Source organism: Bufo gargarizans, chromosome 2 (assembly GCF_014858855.1).
Source record: "Bufo gargarizans isolate SCDJY-AF-19 chromosome 2, ASM1485885v1, whole genome shotgun sequence".
Lineage (NCBI taxonomy): Eukaryota > Metazoa > Chordata > Amphibia > Anura > Bufonidae > Bufo > Bufo gargarizans.
Genome location: NC_058081.1, coordinates 173,250,136 through 173,263,797, shown reverse-complemented (window position 1 = coordinate 173,263,797; position 13,662 = coordinate 173,250,136). Strand labels below are relative to the sequence as shown.

General features: G+C 43.7%; 1 protein-coding gene across 1 annotated transcript in view; it reads left to right on the top strand.

Moving 5' to 3' along the window:
• The window catches only part of MYO1E (myosin IE), a 187,157-nt gene that overhangs the window by 71,040 nt on the left and 102,455 nt on the right, over positions 1–13,662 (top strand). Inside the window, exons 2-3 of the mRNA XM_044279713.1 lie at positions 2,593–2,736; positions 7,797–7,886. Coding sequence (XP_044135648.1) covers positions 2,593–2,736; positions 7,797–7,886 — 234 coding nt within the window. The remainder of the gene's footprint in view (positions 1–2,592; positions 2,737–7,796; positions 7,887–13,662) is intronic.

The following is a 13,662-nucleotide window of genomic DNA, read 5'->3' as shown; positions in this document are numbered from 1 at the left end:
GTGCCGGAGGTTGTCCTTCACTGGTCTAGAGCAGGCATCCTCCAACTGCGGCCCTCCAGCTGTTGTAAAACCTGGTCTAGAGGGTCATCCATATGTCTAGCTAAACCTCGTAGGGTGTCCCCACTGATCAAACATTGATTCTCTGTCTTTTAATGAAAAGCTCCTACCTCATTAAATACCGCTCTAAAGCATATGAGATTTTTCTCTGCAGCAGTGTAATTGGCTTTGCAACTTTCCAGTCAATTATCACCCATCATTATTTAGTTCCCAGTTGTATTACTAATACCTGGAAAGCCAAGTCACTGGTTTACTTGATCATGACTTGTCATTGTTCAGGACAGAATTATTTTAATGAAACAGATGAATAAAAATGATCAAATCCATAATTGTCACCTTTTTGTTTTGAACAGCTTAAAAGATGAAGTGCAATTCCACTATTAATAACATTTTAACCTCCCCTGACATGTCTGCTTGCACCCCACTTTCCCCATCACTTCTGGAGTATCTATTGTTCAGAATTTTTGATGTGCTTTTCCTTTTATTATTCCTGCTAGAAATTATGAATGAATTACTAGCTGTTTGCAATGAAGGTCCAGATGGGTGTCACCAGTTGGGGGGGGGGGGGTGTCCCTGCACAGACATTATCCAGTCAGTGTTGCCAGTGTCAGACTGTGTGCAGAAACACCTAGGTTAAAGCTCCTCGTTATAGTGTGGAATTAAAAGTGAAGACTTGCTCTACTGTTTGAGCAAATGTTAGGTTGTGTCATGTGGGATATGCAGGTATGTCCTTACAGCTCACCAGGTGTTAGGCTACATGGACACGACTGTGAAAAAAAGTCTGTTAAAAACAGACAGTTTTTCATGGCCATTAGTGCATCTATTTTCTGTCAGTTTTTAATGTCCATTTTTAATCAGTTTTTCATGGCCCTAAAAAATGGGCATGAAAAACTGATGAGTTTAATGTTTGTTTTTTTGTTTTTAATATAAAGATCCCAATCCCTACAATGCCCTCCGTACACAGTGGTGCCCACCTGTAATAATGCCACCGAGATGTTTCATTTTAACAAAAAAAAAAACAATACCTCATTCACTTAATTGCAAAAAACAAAGGTAAAATAAAATGTACTGTGTGTGTATATATCGTATATTAGTTTTTTGTTAGATGTATTGTAGCAATTCAAATAGTCACAAAATTGTTCATCATTATATGACCATGTGCATGTTATTCCAGTATTTCTTTGGTATAGTGCCGTTATGTTGTTGTATGTGTTATTTTTAATGTTCTGTATATTCAGTTACACAAATGATATTTTCTCTGTAAAGAAGTATAGGTAAAAGTGGCATCTGAATTCATCATTAAAATAGAAAGTATGAATGGATCCTCAAAGAAGTTATTTACACCTTTTGACAATCATTTTATATCCAGTTATCACCCACTTCACCAGTTTAACTCATTAGTTATTTTAAAGCTGAAAGTTATGAAGGTTGATGTCTGATTGTCATGAGCTGCACGTACCTTATAGTTTTCAATTTTATTTGCAGTAGGATCCCACAAAGTAATTCTTTACTAATTAGCCATTTTGGAGTTGTCGGTTGGCACCAATTTTTTTTATACTTTGAGGATATATAAACTTTTTTAACCAAAATGAAGTGATCTGAACTAGGCAGATAGAAGTCACACCATGGGCTTCCCAGACCAGTCATTTTTCCACCCTCCGACATCTGCTAGGCTGTTCCAGTGATGTTGGAGTTACAGCCCTAGTGTAAGAACATGCTGTGCCAGATTCACTATTGATTCAATGTGTTGCACGTGGTGTGACCTAAAATGTGCCTTTTTGCGCCAAAAGTTCTGTCCTAAAAATGTGAAAGAAAGTAGTACAACTTAAAGTTGTAGTAAAATTTTATGCCAGGCAGTCTATAAATGTGCCAGATATATTATACAACCTGAGCCACTGTGATAATTCTGGCAGATTTAAAGGGGTTGTCCCATCTCAGATTTTGATGGCATATCGCCACCTCTTGGACCCGCGCCTATCTCCAGAAGGGGTCCCCTGAAGTGAAGCAGAGCATACCGCACAGGTGCTTTCCATTCACTGCTATGAGAATTCGGAGAAAAGCTGAGCGAGTGCGCTCGGCTATTTTCAGAAGTCCCATAGTGGTGAATGGAGAATGCACTGTGTGTGCACAGCCATCTCTCCAGTCACATTTTTGGGACTACTGGAAATAGTGAGTTCAGCTACTCCCAGAACTCCTATAGTGGTGAATAGAGGGCGGCTGTGCTTGTGCGGTGTGCTGCCCTTCACTTCCCAGAGGTGGGACCCGCACCTATCTCATTTTGATGGCATATCCTAGAAAAACACCATCAAAGTCTGAGATGAGACAGCCCTGTTAAAGACTCACTTTCTACATAACTTGTCAGACTTGTAGCAAATCTGGACCACTGTTAGAATCCAAAAGGAAGTAAAAGTAGGAAAACTGATACTTATATATTTTGTATGCACTCCTGTGTTTGGCTCAATAAAGCTGCCGTGATTTGAGCCGCAGACTGTAATGTTATGTTCTCATGATTTGTTTTTCTTCTTCCATTTGCAGGGCAGCAAAGGACATTACAGATATCACTGGCAAAGCCACAATGTTAAGCACAGTGGGGTGGATGATATGGTCCTGTTGTCCAAAATTTCTGAAGATTCTATAGTGGAAAACCTGAAGAAGCGCTATATGGATGATTTCATCTTTGTATCCTTTGTTTTTCACAATATTTATACTGGATCAATGAAGTACAATTATGTCATTTTGATTGCAGCGTGAGATATCCTATCTTCAGAACCTCAACAAATTGCCGGATAGAAGATGTGATATGCTTGGCTCTACTCATCAAATGTACTCTCTAAAAATTCCATTGAAATAACCTAGAATCAACGTTTATCCTGTGTGTAATGGCTGTAAATATAGTTCAGAAATTTCAACCACGTGCAGTGAATTTTCCAAACCTATAGATGGTGTAAACTTTGAAAGGTTGACTAGACATGCATGAATTTGGAGCAGGGCTAGACACTCCATCAGCTATTGGTTCGCCTACTTTTAGACAGAATTTTACACCAGAACTTTGGCAAATTTTTTGTTCAAACTGTCTGGTAAGGCCCCACCCCCTTTCTCACAAAGCTCCACCCTTCCCGCAATGCCTCATCCCCTTTACAAGCAACTTCAGAAAAACGTGTTGAAAGTTTGTGCTGTTCTAAACGTGTCCAGTTCTAGCTCTCTCAATTTGCAGTAATTAAATGGTAAATGTTACTAATGCTATATTCACTATATACAGTACATGAATATAAGGTACTTGGCAAATATATTTTCATCAAAATTATTTGTGCCCATCTACCATGGCAATGGCACCCTACTCTATAATGACTCTACTCCTGGGGCCAATAGGTCTCAAATGAATTCAAAGTATACTCAAGCTGTATACTCCTGTAATAAAAAAAAAAACGGTTGGGAAGATGGGTGATTAGGAAGGCAAGACCAAAATGCAGGCAGCCATACCTGCATATGCACAAGGCTGTTTTTAATTGGTGCAGTATATAGCTGGAGCCCACTTTCCCTGAATTATTTGGAGGCTTGTTGGCACAAGGAAAGGAGTCATTATAGAGTAGGGTCCCATCTAAAAGAGATCACCTTGCTGTTGTGGATAGGTAGAAATGATTTTGATCAAAATATATTTACTGAGTACTTAAAGGGAACCGGTCATCAACTTTATGCTGAACTCACTGAGGGCAGCATAAAATAGTGATAGAAATGCTGATTTCAGCGGTGTGTCACTCATGAGTTAAAAGTGGTTGCTGAGAACCGGCATCATAATCATTGCAACACAGGCCTTGAGAAGAGTCCTGGTTATACATAATCTCCTGCTCTCTCGCCCATCTGCTGATGATTGGCAGTTCTCTCCTAGAGAGAAAGGGAGAACACTAGGTAAAGACTGTCCGTCATCAGCAGGAGGGCAGGAGAGCAGGAAGTCATGAATAACCAGGACTCTTCTCAGGTGTCCGGGACTCTTTTCCAGGCCCAGTCTGCAATTGTAACTTTTAAATGACAGACCGCTGACATCAACTCGCCTGTCTCTACTTTATTCTGCCGTTAGTATAGGCAACATAAAGTTGATGACGGGTTCCCTTTAATATTAATTTCTATTGTATATATCATTAGTAAAATGTACCATTTAAAGCAGGGATGGGCAAACTCGGCCCTTCAGCTGTTTTAAAACTACAAATTCCATCATGCCCTCCTGTAGGCAGATAGCTGTAGGCAGACTGGGAATGATGGGATTTGTAGTTTTAAAACAGCTGAAGGGCCTAGTTTGCCCATCCCTGATTTAAAGCATCACTAACGTTTCACAAAACTTTCATGACATATCAAAAGTTGTGATCGGTGGAGGTATGAGTGCTGAGACCCCGCTGATCCCAAGAATGAGAGGACAGACGCATATGCTCTTTCTCTCTCCTTACTTCCGAGGACGGCATCAAAGTCACATCAGTTTCCATTTACTTTGTCTTTTGGGTTGAAAAGAATAGCTCGGTGGAGATTTCACCTCTCACTTTTCCGAGGTGTTCTGGGAAATTAAAGCAGTGATCCATTTGGTTGGGACAATTGGCTCTTTTCTTCCCTTTGCACTTATTTTGATAACCCTCTCTATTACCATGTCAGCTTTTCAGTATACATTATGTATACGGGTTGGGTCCCCTCCCAGTGTCTAGTTATGCAGTGATGCATTCCCTGCTCCTATGTCATTATAGCACACATTGGTCCTTTTGGACTGGCAGCCCCCTGTGGTTTGACATTAGAGGACAGCCTAAGGTCCTTTATGGACTGCTGTGTGCTATGTAAAGGGGCTTTTCGTTGAGAAGATTTTTAGAATATTGATTACTTATCCTCATCAATATCACATCGTTGAGTTCAACTCTTGGCACCTCCGACTGTTAGCTGTTTGAAGAGGCCACGACGCTCCTGTGAGCGCTGCATCCTCTTTCTAGGTCAATTGTCATGTTCATAGGGCACATGGCTTATGTGCAGCTTCATTCCATTTAAGTGGATGGCCTGAACTGCAATGCCCAGCTCAGCCACTATACAATGTACGGCGCTGTTCTTAGTATCTGAGAGCAGGCCACAGTGCTCACTGGAGAGCTGCAGCCTCTTCAAATAGCTGATAGGTCATCAATATTCTAATCTTGGAAAACCTCTTTAAATATTGTAGCAAAGTTTCCAGTTTGACTGAAATGAACAACCGCTCTATGCATTTATATACCATTTATGTATACACAGATGTGTCGTTCCATATCTCTCCTCTTAGGCCCTATTCACATGAATGTGGAACTGCCATGCCCATGTTGCGGACTGCAAACCGCAGGTCTGCAAAACGCTGGCACTGACTGTGTGCACTGCAGATCCACTGACTTCAATGGGTCTGTGATCCGCAGGATGCGGTGAAAGATAGGACATGTTCTATCTTTGTATGGCGCAGAGGCTCGGACTCTGAAGCACACGGAGAGACCCTGAAGCCCTTCTGTGTTGTGTGAATTGGGCCTTAGTTTGATGAGTGGCATGAAATGACTGGCTTTGGGAGAGTTGTTGTTACTTTCTCTGGAGTGGTGAGTATCGCAAAAGTCCTGAGTTTATTTTCAGCGCTGTTCAACGCACGCCACTCATCTGTGGATGTCTCAAGTCAAGAGTACAAGTAAGTAAAGACGCGCGTGTGTATTTAAATCAATTTATTAAGTGAACAAGTGCTTTGTGCTGGGAAACCGGGACATTCCAATGATGTTAGTGGAGTATTTGAACTCACAAAGGATTGGCATAGCCTCCAGTAGACCCTGAATGAACTGATTGTGTGATCAGTCATGAATGAGTGTTAAACTGTGCTGCTCTAAGTTGGGATTATTCGACACGCGATCAAACGGCGCAATTGTTTATCTCCAAACTGTTCTAGTAAAAGTGCATGTATGCTGAGTTTACTGTATATTTCACAGCTGACTGTTTCCATGACATTACATACAGTCTACAGATTTTATATGTGGAATATTTCAGGTCACTCACACAAACATTGTATGATTTACTGCCCTATGGTGGTAGACTTTACTATGTAATCACCTTTTATAGAATGTGTTCCCTTTTTTTGTCGCAGCATATATTTTCTGTATAATGTATTCCTTTTAGTTTGACATTTATTGATCCTCTTTGTTGTACTTCTTCTTTTTACATTTTATCCAAGGCCTAGTCTCTACTAATTCAAACTTCCTGTTTGTCCCTCACTTAGGATACTTTCACACTAGCGTTTTAGTTTTCCGGTATTGAGATCCGTCATAGGGACTCAATACTGGGGGGAAAAAAGGCTTCAGTTTTGTCCCCATTTCATTATTAATGGGGACAAAACTGAACAGAACGGAATGCTCCAAAATGCATTAGTTCCAGTTTTTAGTTGCGTTCCCATACCGGAAAGCAAACCGCAACATGTAGTTTGCTTTCCATCCTGGAATGCGGAGAAAGATAGCATGACCCCCAATGCAAGTCAATGGGGACGGATCAGTTTTCTATGACACAATCTGGCACAATAGAAAACTGATCCGTCCTCCATTGACTTTCAATGGAGTTCATGACTGATCCGTCTAGGCAATGTTAAAGATGATAAAACCGGATCCGTTCATAACGGATGCAGATGGTTGTATTATCAGTAACGGAAGCGTTTTTGCTGAACCCTGACGGATCCAGCAAAAAAGATGGTGTGAAAGTAGCCTTATTCTTTGCTAGATACATAGTATTATAAGAGGCTTCCTTAGGGAGTAGCACGTTAGAGCAGATTATCAATGGATTTACAACACTTTTATGGCATAAAAGTCACACATTATGGTGCATGCCAAATTTTCCAAAGTGTCAAGCTAAGGCTACTTTCACACGAGCGTTCTGCTGTCTGCTCGTGAGCTCCGTTTGAAGGAGCTCACGAGCGGAGCAGAACGCTTCCGTCCAGCCCTGATGCAGTCTAAATGGATGCGGATCCGCTCAGACTGCATCAGTCTGGCGGCGTTCAGCCTCCGCTCCGCTCGCCTCCGCACGGCCAGGCGGACAGCTGAACGCTGCTTGCAGCGTTCAGCTGTCCGCCGAGGCGTGCGGATCCGTCCAAACTTACAATGTAAGTCAATGGGAACGGATCCGCTTGAAGATGACACCATATGGCTCAATCTTCAAGCGGATCCGTCCCCCATTGACTTTACATTGAAAGTCTGAACGGATCCGCTCAGGCTACTTTCGCACTTAGAAATTTTTCTAAGTTATTAATGCAGACGGATCCGTACTGAACGGAGCCTCCGTCTGCATTAATATGATCGGATCCGTTCAGAACGGATCCGATCAAGCGCAAGTGTGAAAGTAGCCTAAGTAGGTGTGTATTGGCATGAAAGTGTGCGGGGCCAGCCGCAACCCGACAACCATGCCAACTCATAGTTTGAGTAGATTTGATTAACTTGCAGAAGGACTGCTTGGAAATGCACCAAATTTGAGAGCCATGATCCACAAATAGGTTGAGTGCATGGTATAACCTGTTAAGCATGTATCCGCTGATAAGCTTGTTGACTGGTTCCAGTAGCTACCAGTACAGTCGTGAATGAAGGTCTGGCTATAATACTAGCAGTAATTCAGGACTAATGCAGTAGAGTATATTTATATTTTGTTTTTGCTATTCTTGATCGATTGTAGATTAGCCTGTTGCATTTTTGAACATTTGGCACCAATAACTTCTTGGCCTTAACTGCTCACAGACATACATTGGACCAGTCTTGATCTCTGTAAATCCATTTAAACAAATGCCTTACTTTGGAGAAAAGGAGATTGAAATGTACCAAGGAGCTGTAAGTATTGCACTGATTAGATTGCCCATTTCCCATTCTTTAATATAAGGTTCCTAAACGCCAACACACTGTATAGTACATTTTGAGGGTCTCCTCCAATTGCAATCATTCTTCGCCTGTAAAGACCAAGAAGATGCAAGAACACATACAGTATAATATTAGTATGGGAAAGTCAAACTTATGCGCACAGGTTATGTGTAACAGTTTCATATAGTATACATTTTAGTTTAGAACTTCATGGCCACTGCTACTGATTGCTATAGGAACAAATCAGTGATGGGGTGGAGAGAGGCCGTAGCTCATATACCTGTTCAAGACAATATTTGACAAAAAAGCGAGACTAATTAAAGAAATGACCCAATGTTTTCGGTATTTAGGTGCCTCATCACGCGGCTGATATTGTTGCTGAAAATCAGTTCCTTTGCCCTACCCCTGGAACTACCCCATTTGTCCGAATGGAACTGATTTTTAGCCGCAGAAATTTCTGCAGCAAAATTAACCATGATTGAAGGGACCCTTGGGAATATTTTTAAAAAATGTGTAATTTCTAGGAGGGCTAGAAGTATCATCCCCCCCTCAACTACGGTATATATGGTATGAGGACCTGAGTTTTGCAGGACTTTTATTTTTTCCAGTGGAAATTATATATATATATATATATATATATATATATATATATATATATATATATATATATATATATATATAGAAAAATTGGACTGCACTCCAAGCGTGTCTTCAGGAAAAATCTGTTTAATCACCCATAAGATGAAATATATATTCACCACAACCTGGAATTAACATGGATTGTTTGAGGATTTGCATAATTTAATTTACAGAACATGCCCACAACTTTGAAGATGTTTTTTTTTTTTATTTTTTTTTATTGTGAAGCAAACAACAAATAGGACAAAATAACAGAAAAATTCAATGTGCATAACTATTCACCCCCCTAAAGTCAATACTTAGTAGAGCCACCTTTTGCAGCAATCACAGCTCCAAGTCGCTTTGGATAAGTCTCCATCAGCTTGCCACATCTTACCACTGGGATTTGTGCCCATTCTTCCTTACAAAACTGCTCCAGCTCCTTCAAGTTGGATGTTTGCGCTTGTGAACAGTAATCTTTAAGTCTGACCATAGATTTTCTATTGGATTGAGATCTGGGCTTTGACTAGGCCATTCCAACACATTTACATGTTTCCCCTTAAACCACTCAAGTGTTGCTTTAACAGTGTGTTTGGGGTCATTGTCCTGCTGGAAGATGAACCTCCGTCCTAGCCTCTAACCGGTTTCCCAGTCCTGGCTGCTGAAAAACATCCCCCCCAGCATGATGCTGCCACCACCATGCTTCACTGTGGGGATGGTGTTCTTTGGGTGATGTGACGTGTTGGGTTTGTGCCAGACATAGCGTTTTCTTTGGCTGAAAAGTTCAATTTTAGTCTCGTCAGATCAGAACACCTTCCTCCATACATTTTGGGAGTCTCCCACATGCCTTTTCACAAACTTACAATGTGCCTTATTGTTTTTTGCTGAAAGTAATGGCTTTCTTCTGGCCACTCTGCCATAAAGCCCAACTCTTTGGAGCATACGGTTTGTCGTCCTATGTACAGATACTCCAGGGTTACCTTATGTCTCTGTGCTGCCTCTCTGATTAATGCCCTCCTTGCCCGGTCCGTGAGTTTTGGTGGGCGGCCATCTCTTGGCAGGTTTGCCGTTGTGCCATGTTCATTCCGTTTGGTTATGATAGATTTGATGGTGCTCCTGGGGATCATGAAAGATTTGGATATTTTGGGGGGGGGGGGGGTTGCCCAAAAACGCTCGTAGGAATTCTTGTTGGCAATTAACCGCTGGCGTAAAGGTGCCACCGATTACCCAGTGAATGAGTTAAACACTCATCCATTGGTTAATAAGATCCCTTGAGGAGACACCAAAATCATCGTTTGTCAGGAGCAGATTGCATATTGTGCCGTCTAAACGTGCTCTGCTGCCGGCAAACAGTGATGAGCGATGGCATTAGTGATCACTTCTCGCCAGACTGTGGAGGAGATCGCTACATGTAAATAAAGAGGTCTTCACCGAAGAGCAGGCAATTTTTAGGAAGGAACTTTCTTCCCAACAGTCGTCTGCTATTGTCTAGCAGTGTAAAGCAGTGCTACCATGGTAAAGCCTCAGCCACATCATGTTGTGAAGGTCTGATGAGCTGACAGAGGGAGCCTCATCCATCTTTCAAACACTTTGAATGCTTTATTGTGTTTTAATTGGAGGTGGGACGAATCAAATTTATTTAGAATCCGAATCCGAAAAGGTTCTTGAATCTTTAGAATCTCGAATCCTACGAATCCTGTACATAATTGTTTGAACGATGTAAAAAAGAAAAAACACTCCTCCCCCCCCATGTGCCAGTATTATAGTGCCACCCCCCAATGTGCCAGTATCAAGTGCCTCTCTCCTTCCCCCCCATGTGCCAGTATCAGTGCCATCTCCTTCCCCCCCATGTGCCAGTATCATAGTGCCATCTCCCCCCCAATGTGCCAGTATCATAGTGCCATCTTCCCCTCCCCCAATGTGCCAGTATCATAGTGCCATCTTCCCCCCTCCCCCAATGTGCCAGTATCATAGTGCCAGTATCATAGTGCCATCTTCCCCCCTCCCCCAATGTGCCAGTATCATAGTGCCATCTTCCCCCCTCCCCCAATGTGCCAGTATCATAGTGCCATCTTCCCCCCTCCCCCAATGTGCCAGTATCATAGTGCCATCTCCCCCCCAATGTGCCAGTATCATAGTGCCATCTTCCCCTCCCCCAATGTGCCAGTATCAGTGCCATCTTCCCCCCCTCCCCCAATGTGCTAGTATCATAGTGCCATCTTCCCCCCTTCCCCAATGTGCCAGTATCATAGTGCCATCTGCCCCCCCTCCAATGTGCCAGTGTCATAGTGCCATCTGCCCCCCCTCCAATGTGCCAGTGTCATAGTGCCATCTGCCCCCCCTCCAATGTGCCAGTGTCATAGTGCCATCTGCCCCCCCTCCAATGTGCCAGTGTCATAGTGCCATCTCCCCCCTCCAATGTGCCAGTGTCACTGTGCCATCTTCCCCCCCCTCCTAATGTGCCAGTGTCATAGTGCCATCTCCCCCTCCTAATGTGCCAGTGTCATAGTGCCATCTCCCCCTCCTAATGTGCCAGTGTCATAGTGCCATCTCCCCCCTCCTAATGTGCCAGTGTCATAGTGCCATCCTCCCCCCTCCTAATGTGCCAGTATCAAGTGCCTATCTCCTACCCACCCACCATGTGCCAGTATCATAGTGCCAACCCCCCATGTGCCAGTATCATAGTGCCATCTCCCCCCTGTGCCAGTATCATAGTGCCATCTGCCAATGTGCCAGTAACAGTCCCGTATTTAAAAAACAAAACACTTATACTTATCTCTGTCAGCGATGCGATGCAGGCCTCTTCCGGCCGGTGTCCCGCGCTGAATCTCCATATATGGAGTCAGTGCTTGTGTATTTCAGAAAAGTTTCTGCTGGGACTCAAACCCACGACCTTCTGCATTAGAGGCAAGGCACTTTACCACACAGCTATAAGAGCTGCATAGCCACTGCCTGAAAAAATGAGACTTCTACTGTAGACTCTGTAATAGCTTTGATAGCCAGTGTACATCCATACACATGACAGCTGCCTCAACACACCCAGCTCTACTATATCGCTATATATGATAGCTGCCCCAGCACACCCATCTCTGCTACATCTATACACATGACAGCTGCCACAGCACACTCGGCTCTGCTATATCTCTATATATCTATCTACTGTATAGTAATACTTACAGATATATAGATATAGCAGCGCTGAGTGTGCTGGGGCAGCTGTCATATATATTGAGATAAAGCAGAGCTGGGTGTGTTAGGGCAGCTGTCATGTGTATAGATGTACATTGGCTAGAACAGCTAACAGTCTACAGTAGAAGTCTCATATTTTTTCAGTCAGTAGCTATACAGCTCTTATAGCTGTGTGGGTAAGTGCCTTACCTCTGATACAGAAGGTCGTGAGTTCGAGTCCCAGCATACATTCATCTCCCTCTCCTGCTGCAGCACAGGCAAGGCATCTGTATCGCTGTCCTGAGGACAGTGATACAGATTAGGGGTGGGCGATATAGGCGATATGCGATATGAATTTGGGCCACGATATGGATTTTCGCCATATCGCCTATATCGCCGGACCGCGATATGATCGCGCGCACCATGTTCTGAGCCGGCCGGCACAGCGGAGGGAGGAGGAAGGAGGAGGGAGTCCCTCCCTCCCCACTGTGCGCGGCTGCCGCTGAACACCAATGAGGACCGAGGAGGAGGAGGGGAGGGACTGTGGCCACTGCACTACCAATGAATGTGCCGGCCATATCCCTCAGGGTCCCCCTCCTCCCCCCCATCATTGGTGGCAGTTTGCAGTTCCGATCGGAGCCCCAGCAGTGTAATGTATTACACTGCTGGGGCTCCGATCGGAACTGCAAACTGCCACCAATGATGGGGGGGAGGAGGGGGACCCTGAGGGATATGGCCGGCACATTCATTGGTAGTGCAGTGGCCACAGTCCCTCCCCTCCTCCTCCCTGTAGCCACTGCCACCAATGATTAATACTGGCGAGGGAGGGGGGGTTTGCGTTACCAGAGGGGGCAGATCAGAGGTTGGGGAAGGGAGGCAGATCAGAGGCTGGGGAAGGGGGGCAGATCAGAGGCTGGGGAGAAGATCAGAGGCTGGGGAAGGGGGGCAGATCAGAGGCTGGGGAAGGGGGGCAGATCAGAGGCTGGGGAGAAGATCAGAGGCTGGGGAAGGGGGGCAGATCAGAGGCTGCCACCATGGTCAGCTCCCTGCTGTTGTGTGCACTATGCACAGGGCAGCAGGGAGAGTGTAAAGTCCTATTCACCCTAATAGAGCTCTATTAGGGTGAATATGACAAGGGTTCTAGCCCTTAAGGAGGCCAATAGTTAATAAATAAAATTTAAACACCCCCCCCCCCCCAAATATAGAAAACAATATATCGCAATATATATCGCATATCGCACATGCTTAAAATTATATCGCAATATAGATTTTAGGCCATATCGCCCACCCCTAATACAGATGACTATGCCCGGGATTTGTCTGATTCGAATTTTGAAAATGAGCTTGGGATTAAAGTCCACGGATCCTTCGAATCCAGCAAGATTCGACGGATTCGTCGTCCCACCTCTAGTTTTAATATATACTAATTACTCGACCATTGCACCAGTATGTAGAATCTACAAGCCCAGCAGTAACACCTGTGAGCAAATGTGCCACAGGAAACCATATGCCTCCATGCCCAACCATGTTCCATCTTGTGACCAGGCTGGAGGCGGCCCACAGGGTACAAGAGACTCCTTTAAATTGCGCAGCTTTCACCAATAAACTTATCCTATCGCTCTAATATCGTAATTACTTACATATATCAGCTTTACATTAACACATGGAAAGTGTCATTTGGTTCCATTTTTTTCGTGTCAATGATTATATTATGAAAGCCCTGAGCATACGGGCCGCACATTCAGACTTTTTGATGGAGTTTTTGAAGCCAAAACCTGGAGTGGATTCAAAAAAGAGAAGTAATATCTGCCCTTAACGGGAATCTGTCAGCAATATTTGACCTTTTATAGGTAATGTCACAGGGCAGTTGTGCACTCAAACATGGTTTAAAACATAGTATACAAAGATCCTGAGAGTGCCCAGTTATATCTGAACCATTTGAAGTTTATTTGCATGTAATATC